The 12,992-nt window shown below is 39.3% G+C and overlaps 1 protein-coding gene across 1 annotated transcript in view; it reads right to left on the reverse strand.

Moving 5' to 3' along the window:
- Positions 1-11,337: 11,337 nt before the first annotated feature.
- The window catches only part of ACTN2 (actinin alpha 2), a 67,531-nt gene continuing 65,876 nt past the window's right edge, over positions 11,338-12,992 (reverse strand). Inside the window, exon 21 of the mRNA XM_058833889.1 lies at positions 11,338-12,648. Coding sequence (XP_058689872.1) covers positions 12,490-12,648 — 159 coding nt within the window. The 3' untranslated portion in view covers positions 11,338-12,489. The remainder of the gene's footprint in view (positions 12,649-12,992) is intronic.

Below are 12,992 nucleotides of genomic sequence, written 5' to 3' on the forward strand. Positions count from 1 at the left end.
GACAAATGTAACGTTGAGAGGAGGAATGTAAGGATGTCTTCCGGGAGCTGGAAGTCGGACTTGTCAGTGATGTTTGGATGCACGTTGCTGTCATGTAAACCTGGAAACAAGATTATACTAAAGGAATCAAATTTAAGTCACAGTTTGCATGACAGTCAAACAAAACAAATAAAATGTGGCATATTTTGATGCAAGAATTTCACTTCTGGTGGTAGATCCTTTCAACCGCTTGTATGAGGACTCACCTTTTAAAATAAATATTCGCAGAGCAGCCCTGCAATCACCGCGTTGTGTAAAGAATGTGCTGCCAAGACTTGAAGCACCTCAAAGGAATAACCAGTCCTCTCATTTCATGCTAGTAATTTAAGTGCCTGAGCATGGGGAGCACTTTAATTTAAACTGGTTCAATGGTCAAAATATGAAAAGAAGGAAGCCTGTAAAATGGATCCTTGGCCAGCCCTTCCTGTTTGGCCTGCATGTTGCAAAAAGTTAAGCAAGCAAGGCAAATGCAGCAGGTGAAGATGCAGGGACCACTTGTTCTGTGTTAACAGGAGCAAACTGAGGTGCCTTCCCTCCTTTAGGTGCCTGGGCCTCAGCCGTGTGCAGCAACATAAAGCCTTCTATCAGCTCAGAGTATGGCTTGCTTCTTAATAGTGCCTTCTGCATTTTCCCTGGAAAGTCCTTAAGGGATTCAAATTGAGTTAAAAGCTGCTAGTGCAGGCAATTCCTGGAAGCTAAATATTCAACCTTGAATTTCCTTTTGAACAGAAACATTGGTTACAAACTCTTTTTGAGTCCAGTGTGATGCAGGAACTTTCATAATCAACTGTCACTTTGGTCAATGGTAAATCAAGTATATATATATAAAAAAAAATTAGCCTTATGTTTAAGTAACATATATATCTCATTCATTTTCAGAAGAAATGCAGGCAGCCCACAAATCAGCTAGGTAGTAGTCCAACTTCAGTTGTAGAGGCCCTGTTCCAGTTTTGAATGCCAGGAGACATTGTTGGAGAGTAGACCTTACCTGTCAGCAAACCATTGCAGTGGTTAGCCTGAGCTCCTAGTGCGAAATTTGTCCCAAAATTCCAGTGTGAGGTGTGATTGTCAGGAAACCCATACTCTTCAAAAACCTAGCAACAGAAGGGGAATACACTAAACAGAAGCAGAAGTTAGGTACTCCAAATGAGTGCCTAATTTGAACCCTAATACACACAATTTGCATATATTACAGAGATGAGAAATGCTTTGAGAACTGCTCATTATGAGATATTGGGGAGTGCATTTCTTTGCTTGACTTTGACAGCTTCCATCCTTTTTGTCATGTCACATAACACTGTGAAAATTTCCTCTGGCAGCAATGCAGGTTAAAAAGCTCACTGTCTACACAGTTGTTTTGTGGCGACAGATCTTTGTACCACAGCTCAGCACGTCCTTGCATGTGCTGATGCAGTTGTTTGTGTAACTGCTGCAAAGTAGGTCAGTGGGGCAAAAAAAAAAAAAAAAAAAAAAAAAGAAGCTGCAGATTTGAAGGTGCTTTTGAAAAGGATCATTTCACATATCCCAGTTCTTTTGCAGTTTCACAATCAAATTAAGCCAGTTTGACTGCGTGATGCTGTGAAAGGTCAGTCCCAAATTCCACCCTGCACCATCCTCCTGTTTCCATCCATTTCCTTGTGCAGGTGCTAGCCCTTAAAGAGAGTTCTTCTGTATAAGTCAGTTATCAGTGGTAACAGATTTCTGATCCAATTCATCTGCAGCAGAATGATCTCCAGGGTTGATATAGGATCACCAGCAGGAAGAGAGGGCAGCAACCCTCCAGACTGCAACCCTCAGACTGTGTTCATTCTGATTGAATGCTCAGACTGTGTTCATTCAACTGGAGTTGTACAAGAAACCCAAGGAGCACAACTGAAGCAAGATACACTTCAGAGGGTGAAGAGGAATGAGTGGATGAGTGGTAAAGGTAGCATTCATCCAACAAAGAAATAACACCACCAAACTTCAGCCTTTAATGTGTTTTGCAGTGTTAGAGAATCTCAGGTCTCTTTTCTTGGTTTAGTTTCAATGCTGACAGTATTGCACAATGCTGGGAGGTCCTGATGAGTGTCCCTATCCCAGGGCTGACACACACCTGCAATTAGCAACATTTCTGAGCTGCTTTTTCGAGATGATCTAAAACAGGGTGTGTTTGGAGGTAACATTCAAGGATTTGCAGTAACATGCCCTTAAGCTTGAAAATTGTTTTTTTTGGTTTTTGGTTTTTATTTTTGTCTTACAGAGCATTGTTTTTATTTTGCTAAATTAGCCTGTCAAAATACTGTTCCCTTTAATACATTTAGAGCAATACCAGGAGACGCTTAGAGTTGCAGAGCAGTGAGTAGAGCAGGGAAGAACACAAAGGTGGCATCATTCCTGTTTGTGAGAAACCTGACCTTAGCACTATTGGTTATTAGTCCTATTTAAACATCAGGTGCAGACATGGAGTCACTCACAGCATCAAGATGAGAATCCAGGTTTCTGAAGGGAGTTATAAGTGGTAGTTTAGTGAAGCTAGTGCCTTCCTAATTGCAGCAAGACTAAATCCAAATTAATATCCTTAGCAAAAGGAATCCAAAAACTCTAAGTCAGATCAAGTTCTGGTTTTCCAAGTATTTGAACGTGTTTTCAAACCACTGCTTCCCCAGCTCCTCCCACACATAGAAATAAACTCTCACTAAAAGATCTCCTAAAACCAGGCAGCGTTTGAAGCAAACAAAGCCATCCTCATATTTTGATTATTTTTTTCAGTGCCAAGGATCTGTTCACCAACTTATTACTCTATTTGCACACCCATGCATTCAAATAACACACTCACCTTACACGTGTGTAAGATCCAGCACAGGTCTTTAGCCCACTTTTAGTTTTTGGGGTTGTGTTTTAAATACCTCTGCAATATTAATTACAAAAATAAACCTCGCCTTACCATATTATCTGCCTTTATTTCTGAGGATGCAGTTCCTAATGGGTTATTCACATAATAATCCTTATTTAAACAATAACAGTAGAATTATTCATGTTACTACAGAAGAGTTGCATTTCAGAGAAATATATCCAAGCAAAGCATTCACAGCTCCATGCAGAAGTCTGAAGGGGAAAACAAAGTAATTTGATTTCAGAGCACAGCTCTTGGCACTCTCTTCTGTGAAGTTACCACTTGTGCTGTTTTGCTGCAGCCCTATTTTGGATGACTTTTGGATTATTTTATTCTAGCCCTATTTTGGATGACTAAGTAGCACTACTTGTTTCTTATTTTCAGAATTTCCTCTGAGCTTAAGAATTACTATTTATTTTTAATAAATTTGTAGACCCACAACTTAGAGAGTGATTTTTTAGTGATCCAAACACAAAATATCTGTATGTTCTGTATAAGGCAAATTATGATCTTAACATTTTTCTTTCAGGACCAAAATATTACCTGAAGGCAAGAGAAAGCTGAGTGCTTCAAGATCAATTCTAGGCACACTCCAAATGTTAGAATAGCATATTAAATATCTGCAGTTCAGGGAAATACCAACAAATTTATGGTATGTATTTACCACAGATTTTGGACTTCACTATTTTAAAAAACCCACAGTCTTCATGAAAGTGAAATCAAACACACTAGAGTGAACTGAATATAACCTTTTCCATCACTTTAGAGAATATTCAGTGATGAAACAGTGTATAAATGCGTGCAAGGACTAAAATGCAGGCATGAAAGGACTGGGAATTCAATAGGGGGTGTAGTCTTACAGCTTATTCACTCTGCTGGCAAACTCTGTCAACTACTTTCAACTAGTTACAGGTTTATACCTGTAAATATTTTCTATTTATTTCATTATGAAATTTTGCAGCATTTTTAAAACTCTAAGTATGCACCTTTCAGGCGTCCACATCAAAATCACAGGAGAGAGGCTGATGGTGTTCTTAGGGCCAGACCAGTTGATAGACAAGCTCAGAGATACAAACTCCAGCAGCTGAAGGGAGCTGTCAGAGCACAAGCCCTAGGCATACTTTTGCTGCCTGTGCACTGTGGATGGGATTACACTTCTCCTGACAAGCACATTGGTTTGTGTTCGACACAGCTTGAGATCTACAAAAATGTGACAACTGAGGAGGATTATGGAAAGGTTTGAGCTGCTTTGAATGGTGGACAATAAAAGACAAAGCCAAGTAGCCCAACCATCTGCATCCTGGTAGTGCAAGCTTGGCACAATGAGGCAGAGAAAAGGGACGTGTGCAGGTCATGTGCTGGGTGAGTGGCACTGGAGAGCTTCCAGCAGTGCATCCAGCTGTCAGGCATGGCTCCATCCCTGGGAGAGAGCAGCCTCAATTCCATCACTTTCTTTCATTAAACAGCAAACCTTGTAAGATTTCTTTGCAAGGGCAGAGGGAATCTTTCTGTGTAAAGTACCTTGAAAGACCAGTGCCCTACTTGGCTTTCTCTAACTTAGACATAGAAACAGTCCAGTATGTTGTCAACAATCTCTTAAAAAATAATGTTTTATAGGCAGTTCTCTTCTCTTTAAAGGACTTTGAAACCACATGGTTCATTCAGTTTGTTTTGTAGTCTAACACATTAGGCTTCAGAACTTTGTGGAATCTCCTTATGATCACAGACAGCAGTGACATTTTCCCTGCCCTTTCTATAGGCAGGCACCATCTCCCTTACTTTGAGAGGGATTTGAGCAATGCTATCCTCTCCTATGCATTTGGTTCATTCTAGCAGAGCAGAAACAGAGAGGGGAGAAGGAAGCTGATGAGGTCAGGAGCAAGGAAAGAGCAGCATGGATTTAAGTCCCAGACATGAGGTAGAAAACAAGTTTTAGGAACCTCTTCCAGAAATACAAACCCTTCAACAAAACTTCTTTTGCTGGAGATGAGTAAAGAACTAATTATAACTAAAGAAAATTGTTTTCAAATCAGCATATTAAATGAAAGAAAAATGCAAGTGGTACAAAAATATAGAATTATTACACAAAAAAAGAACCTTAATGCTGAAAGTCTTGTGTATGAATGAAGAAATTAAGAAACATGAAAAAATATTTGGAGGTGATGTTGGTTCTAAATCTTGCCTAAGCTTCAGAAATAAAATTGTGAGGAAGAAGCAGCCTCTTACACCAGCAGCAGAATGGGCAAGACACACTGACAGGGAACGCTCCTCTAGGGCAGAGTCTTTCTTTAGTTATCAGTAATACACATTTACATTAAAAAAAAAATTCCCAGAGTGTTCTTTGTCATACTAAGGGACAAATATTTCCACCTTCTTGATTACTGATACCTTCCAGGTCTTACTCTTTGGCAAGTTTTCAACGTAGAAGTGAAAAGTTTCTTTTCGTAGGCTGTGGTCTACAATGATTCTCTTAGAGTTTTTCTTTTCCTTTAATATCTCTTTTTTTGTCTTGTCAAACTAAAGTACTTCACTTTGGGCCTTAACACTTGTTAAGCCTAAAATGTATTAAGCAATCTAAGATTAAGCAAACTCAATGACTTGAGCTTGGAGGTAACATAGGAGAGCTTCAAGAGAAAGTAGATCCGAGTCTCCCTGTATATTCTGGCATGTGAAAATAATGTTTTATCCTTCCCTTCTCTCCTATTTGCTCTCCCACATGCAGATAGGACAGGTACACTGGGAGCTGGCAAAGCCTCCAGAAGGATATGACAAGGGTAGAGGGGTGTAGGTTAATCACACTTAAGTCTCCCGTCCCCTCTTTACTATGTAGAGCAAAATTCACTGCAAGCATGTGGACTTCAATGCCAGCAGGTGCTGGTGGAATAATCTGTAGTTTATATCTTAGGTTTTAATGTGGTACACAAACATCTTTCCATATAGACCTGATGGCTGGAGAGCATACTGTCATTCCTGTTGAAGGGTCTAATAAATACTTCAGGAGTAGCAGGTAAAGCCCAAGATACTAAATGAAAACAAAGGGAAGAACACTCTATTGCCTTAGTACAAATCAAGAATAACTGCATTCTGATCAAGTAGAAATAAAGTTTGTCCCTTTAAAATCCAGTTCAAGGGTGCCTTGAAATCATTAAACTAGATTTGAGTCAACATTTCCAGTCAGAAACATTTAAGCTCTAAGGGACAGTTGTTAAAAGCAGGAAAAGGGCAGTGGCAGACAGAGGCTGGTGTCTGAATTAGAAAGGAAAGTGATATTCCAAGAGACAGGAATGCTGGCAGGAAGGGAGGTGCCTCCTCAGAAAAGGCAAATTAATGGCCACTGCTAAAGGCAATCCTGTCTGCAGAGCAGCGCTTCAGTTAAAGGCCACCACTACAAGAAGGGGTAATGACCCTGACCAGGATGTTGCCTTATCGAGCTTTTCCAAAAGGCAGAATGCTCATTTCACTCTAGCTGTTCCAGTTGTCCCTTGCATATAAGGCCAGCCAGGCCATCTGGGTTCATGGTTTGGCTTGAAGAAACAATGAGTCTTACAGAAAATCTGCTTAAGCTCCCAGAAGAGGGAGACTGTTGGGGCAGTCAGGTGTGGTCGTAATTGAATGGTTTCAGTTTTTCCTGCTGAAAGAAAATGAAAATCTAGTTATTAATTTTTGATGGATGGAATGTGTTTGCACAACCATAATCAAAACATTTAGTATGTAGTGTTTATAGTTTGTAGTGCTATACTTCTTAAGTATAGGCAGCTGATAGAAATGTATTTTTTTTTGCTAAGAATGAAAAATGTTTAAAAATGTGTCTTTTTTTTATATAAGGTTTACATTTTTCTTTTTTGCCGCAAGCATAATTTCCACTTCTTTCAAGTGCATATGCACTTAAAATGAAAAATGGAAAAAAATTAAATATAATTCAACAGCTAAAGAATGTAATAATACTTTTACATTTTTATTTACATACTAAAATACTGACATTTCAGCCCCTCAAGCCCACAAGTCACTTCAGATAATGAGAAAGATATTATTTCCAAGTGCCAAAAGTGTTTGCTGGACAGTATGAATGTTTGCCAGCTTGCTGTGGCAGAGCAGGCCTTGTCACCTTCCATTAGCAAATAACAAAGGTAGAAGTTAGAGCTGCCATGGAGCGTTGTCCCTAGACACTGCACAAATAACAGCAAGACCACCCACTGTTAGATTCTGTGCCTTTGGTTTAATGACAGCAGCAACAGACAAGGCGTCAGGGATGTTGTGTTCGACCATGTCATGTCTGCTCTACATGTTCATCACACTGACTGGGTACCCCCCAAACATTACTGGGTGTCTGATTTTCATTTAAATAGGTTTGCTAAAGAGTTTTTAAAAACTGTTACTGGGGTTTGTTTCCTGGGAGGTAACACTTCCTCTCTCTCTTGTTCCCTGCATTTTGCAAACATCCTTCAGAAAGCTGGCATCATGTCCATATTAATTCTGGTAGGTTAACAGAAGATAAAGGGATAACCAGAGCAACCAAAAAGACTTCGGGAAATGTTTGGAAAAGATAAAGGAATAAAAAATAAAACTGTTTTTCAACTATATCCAATAGGCTAGTGGAGGGTTTATAGATGCAGCAGGTCCTACTGAAAGGAATACAGAAGGAGCTCTCAAAGCAGATATATTACTTTGGCAGAAAAACAGACTAAAATTTGGCATCAGTGTGCAGGCTTCTACAAATTCGTGATCCACAAATTACTGTCAGCTTGGAGACTCTTTTGGTCACACATGACTACTTGCCATCTCCTATTAGACTTTTCCATTATTCCTTCTGTTTGTAATGGTTGGAGCCAGGATACAAGTCTGAACAAGATGTCTGATACAGCGAGTCTTTGCTTTTCTTTGGTGCCTTTTTTTAAATTATAATAATTTGCTGTGCCTGTATTGACAGTTCCATTCAAATCAAAGCCAGATTTGCTGGCAACTTGTGCAAACATTTCTTCTCTTTCAGTCTTATCAGTAGAACAGCTGAAACCTGAAACAGGACCTTCAGTGTCTGAGCCAGAAGAGCTGTTCTATACCTGGGCTTCTGCCACAAGTATCCCTTATGCAGCTGGAGGGCTCCAGCTCAGGAGAGCACATAGGATAACCACTCCTCCCAAGGACAGCGCTCAAGGTCATTTTTTACTCAAAGCATTAACAGGACTCCTGAAAGGAGGAAAGTTTCTATGTGTTGGGGTCAAATAAAACAGACAGGTTTTGAAACAAAACAGCCAGGTGCAAGTAGATGAGGGATGGGTGGGTGCTAAAATAGCCTTGGGACATTTATTGTCTCAGGATATTCATCCAATATATTTGATTTCCAAGTAATTAAAGCAATATGCTGATAAACGAATTGTGAAAAGCAGTATTACAAATGCCAATGAAATTCCCCAAAACCTAGAAAATTAGCAGAGGAATTTCTTTTGAAGATTAGAATATGAAATCCTAGTCAAGCTCATATATGGAAAAGATTTGGCTTATTGTTTAATATAGCTGCCTTAATTAATGAAGGAAATGAAGGCACTCCTAGTACTGGCTCAAGGTTTGTTGTCTGCACATAAATGTTCTTTTGTTGGGAATAATAAAGGACTTTCAGTGAAAGTGGGTGGTGGGTGGCTGGGCCCCTAATTCCAGTTATACAATCACTTTAAGGTAATGTAAATACAGGCTGCTGCTCCAGGGGATAATCTACAGTTCTAAGCACTCAAGATATGTATTCCCAGCCAGCATGGTAATCAGACCAGGAAACTTTTCTATTTATAAATTAATGGGATCATGGAAAAAGTAGAGATAGACTTGTCCTTTGTGGTGGCAGCCCACACCTTGGGTTAAAATTAGAAAGGAATTACACATTTTAAAAAGAGACTAATGTGAAATAAAACCCAGCTTAGAACAGTCAGTTTTCCTATATAAAAAAATTTGATCTAAAACAAGTAGAATCTCACCAGAACATGCTGTCTGTAATCCAGGTTTGATGCTGCTAAAGTGGCTCCCCAAATAAAATACCCTCTGAACACAAGCAGAAGGTAGACTGATGCACAAGCAAATGAGTGCACAGGTTGTTAACCATGAAACTTGAGGAAAAGTGGCACAGGTAATGAATAGGTATTATTTTCTCATTAAATATTACTGGAACTATTTGTAGAAGCCCACCGAAAATATTGGTACCATTACAGCGATGAAAGCACGCTCCAAAGCGCCTGTTCATTTACTAGTGATGATCAAACAATTGCTTCCTTACAGAATTAGTCTCAATCACAAGCTATTTCAGCCAAGAAAGGAACTGCTTACCATCCAAATCCAGCTGCTAACAGGAGCTATTTTCCTCCTTCAGTGAGACTACTTGTGTCTGGAATAACCTTTACATACACCATGAACAACCTGAATAAAAGAACATGATCTCCTCCAAGAATTCAGAAACAGAACAACAGGATATTCTGATGAAAATACAAGCCCCTAGCAGTGGCTCTGACCCAAGCATTTTGTGGTCAGCTAAAGAAAACGGTGGTGGAAACTGTCTACAAAGAAGGGAGGTGTGAAGGTAGCATAGAGCTGACAGGAGACCTGTATCAGCAGCTTTTAAAAAATCAGCGTCTGAAAATTAATACTATGAAATCAAAATTATCTTGGCAGAAAATTTTCCAGAGAACTGTTGTTTTCATGTAAAGTCAAAGAAGACATCTGCATTATGGTTATTAAAGCAACTAAAAGCCTTACTGACTTTTGTGAATTGTAATTTATTCTACAATTATTCTACAAATTTCATTCTCTTGTTCATCAAAATAATGCTGTACCTCCAGCTACTGAACCTTGATTTGGCCCCTGTGATTGACACATTCATTACCCTCGACTCAGCTACTGTACTTCTTTAATAGTAAAACTTGTTTTCTGACAGAATTATGTGGACAGAAAACGTTGCTGCATTGATTCACAGTGTGAAAAGTGATCCTGCAGAAATACACAAATGCCACCTACTAAAAAGAGCCTTAGAGGAAAAGAAAATGCGTAAACCCACAGCCACTGAATCCCATTTAGAGTTTTCTCCCAAATTTGCCCTAAACTGTGATCACAGAATATTTTAAAGGACCTTGAGGATTACCCTCTTTAGGGTAAAATAACACAGTTTACTTATATTGATCCTAGGAGAAATAATTTTGTGTTATATCTTCATTTTACATGTAAGACATATCAAAGTAATAATTATGATATAACACTTTTAGGCAAGTGTGAATGGATAATTAATCCCTGCAGTTCTCAGCTACTGGTTCTGTTCATTCTACTTTAGAAATCAGAAACCTGATATAAGATTGGAAAAATTACTTTGCAAAAGTTTTATTCTCTTGCTGCTGATAACATTATCTCTCACATGCTTCGATCAACAGAGCACAGATAAAGGAGGAGCTCAGAAGCCCCTTCCATACTATCAAAAACAGGAATAATATGACAATATAAAAATTAGTGGGTAGAGAACACAAACAACACCTGACAGAGGTGTTAGATACAAACTTTGTGGCAATTTTTTTGCATAATCCTGCCTGTAGCACTAACATTTTGCTTTCGTGCCACATTCAGAAGCTCAATGTTTTATTCTTCCAGTTGCATTAAACTGTGACAATGAGAGATGTACAGATTTATTTTTCAATAGGATTCAGCCTGACCAGCAGTCATTTAGCTGGAAATGTCTTTGCTTTAAGGCAGAGCTTCCTGACTTAGCTTGTACAGGCACTGTATTCACAGGAGACTGCACTGCACTGCACTGCACCATGTCATTATCAGCAGTGGCAGTAGCAGCTTCTGTCGGTGTGCAAGGCTGCACTGTAGGAGAGGAGATCCTAGCCCTGGTAAGTCCTCTGCTGGTCTTTGTACAGAAGGGAGAAGGAAGAGCTATTTGGTCATCGTCTGTCTCTCTTGTTTTGAAATTGCTCCCACTCCACCCACCTTAATGTGCAGGGCGCCTGCTTTAGGATTGAAACCACACACAGATTTTTAATACTTGCCATCCATAAATTTCCAAACAATGGCCAGTGAAAGCACTACTGCATACTTAACATCTGCTTTTTTGCACAGGTGGAAAAAGTGACATATAGAAAAGTTAAGGCCAATGTCCTCAAAAGCAGTAGTGCTGCCTAAGTCCCACTGAAATCAATCTAAGCTTGGAGTCTAACAAGCTGTGGACATCTCAGGTGACCTAAATGGAAACTCTCCAACTCATTCTGAGCTCCATCTCGCTTCATGAAACCAGACCTGTCCCTCCAGCACACAGATACTGTTGTTCATGAAGACACAATGAACTGAAATGTATGACAGACTTTGAATTTTTAGCATCTGAAAACTCCTTTGATGTTCAGAAATGTTTCCAGTTCCTAGAGGGAGCCACTAGGTTAATTGCCCACCACAGAGTCTCATAAGGTTTTGAAAAGCAGACTTTATTTAATAGGCACATCATTGCTTTAATAGCACTGGGCTGCACAGCTCACTTCACCATTTGTAAATGGTTTTGTTTGATTACATTGCATTTCCTCAGTGTCGGTAGGATTCAAGTAAAAAAGTTACTGCTTTTATTCTCTGTCATTTCTCAAGATGGAAAGAAACAGTAAACGTCTAGCGCACAGGAGCAGGGTACAGACAGAACTGCCTGCAACGCAGCACAAGTCAAGACAAACTGAATTTTGAGCACTGAACAGTTAAAGCTGCAAGACAACCATACTACATTTGCTCAGATGGGAGATTGCTTTATGCAGGATAGAGATGAATGCTGCCCCCTGATACATACAATAATGCATTGTTATACTGAGAAACAAAGACTGTCCAACATAGACAAGAATGAGGGTTTCATAACAAAATAGTTCACATGAAATTAGCTTCCTTGTTATTTCTGATTATAAAAGTTGTATTCTCTCAGCTGTAAAAGGCCTAAAAGAAAAGAACTGCTTACAGAACTCTAAAACTGCACTTTAATCAGCTTTTCCCCCTTATATTACAACTCTTTGTGACAAAAGCATAGCATTCTGGATTATTTTTGCAATTAAGTACTTTACGTGGTTGTTGTATTTCTTCCCTGAAAATCTGCATTTTAGTATTTTATTAAATTCCACCAATAGAAGCATACAAAATCAGAAATCACGAGAGGAAAGTAGTATTGCTCTATGAAAGAAAAAAAGCATGACATCTAATATAGTTTTATGAACATCATAAAAGAAGCGCATATGGCATTGAAACACTTCGAAAATGGAGAAATATTTTGCGAGTTTCAAAGTTTTTAGATTTTACATTCTGTTTTCTGAATGTATATTTCCAAAGTTAATGTCTTGCAATTTTTTTAATATATTTTCTAGTATTGCATAGGACAGACAACCTAAAACCAACAAGGCAGGTATCTAGCGTGCTGCACACTTTAATATATGCCTGTTACTTCAGTTACTAGCACTTTACACTGACAGTACCTACTGTATTTGTAAAACTTGTTTTTAAATCAGCTTGTCAAAGCTTTTGAGAAGCAATCTGGGCAATAAGGTGGGTATTTTTAGTGTCTACCACGAATACAGCCAATTACTGAATCAGAGGTCGCTCTCTCCATACAGTGCTGATGAAAAAGAGGTGTAATCCAGAGCCCCAGGAACAGAGCCCGGGCCGGTGTACGGAGGCATTCTCTTGATGCAGTACTGAGCCTGCTCAGGAGGCAGCTCTCGACGCAACTCATCTGCCAGGATATAAGGCTGGGAAGGGGAAAAGGATTGACAAATTCAGTATGTGTTCTTCAAAAATACAAAATATATTCGTTTTCTCTGGCTGTGACTGATGAGTTTGGACATCTTGCCTATTTTTCTGAGACCAAATATTTTCCTCAGTAAATTCCATCACAAGTGGAATGTTGAAGGGGACAATTTCACCAACAAACTGATTAGGTCAAAATGCAGTCTCAGGGTCTGTGACTGTGTACGTTAGCTACCAAGCACTGTGCAGCCATGGGCAGACTCTACAGATACAGCTTATCCCTGGATAGTCAGTATCTCTGCAGTGCACTACTGCCCCTTCTGCAGTGACAGGACAGATGCAGGTA

Source organism: Poecile atricapillus, chromosome 3 (assembly GCF_030490865.1).
Source record: "Poecile atricapillus isolate bPoeAtr1 chromosome 3, bPoeAtr1.hap1, whole genome shotgun sequence".
Lineage (NCBI taxonomy): Eukaryota > Metazoa > Chordata > Aves > Passeriformes > Paridae > Poecile > Poecile atricapillus.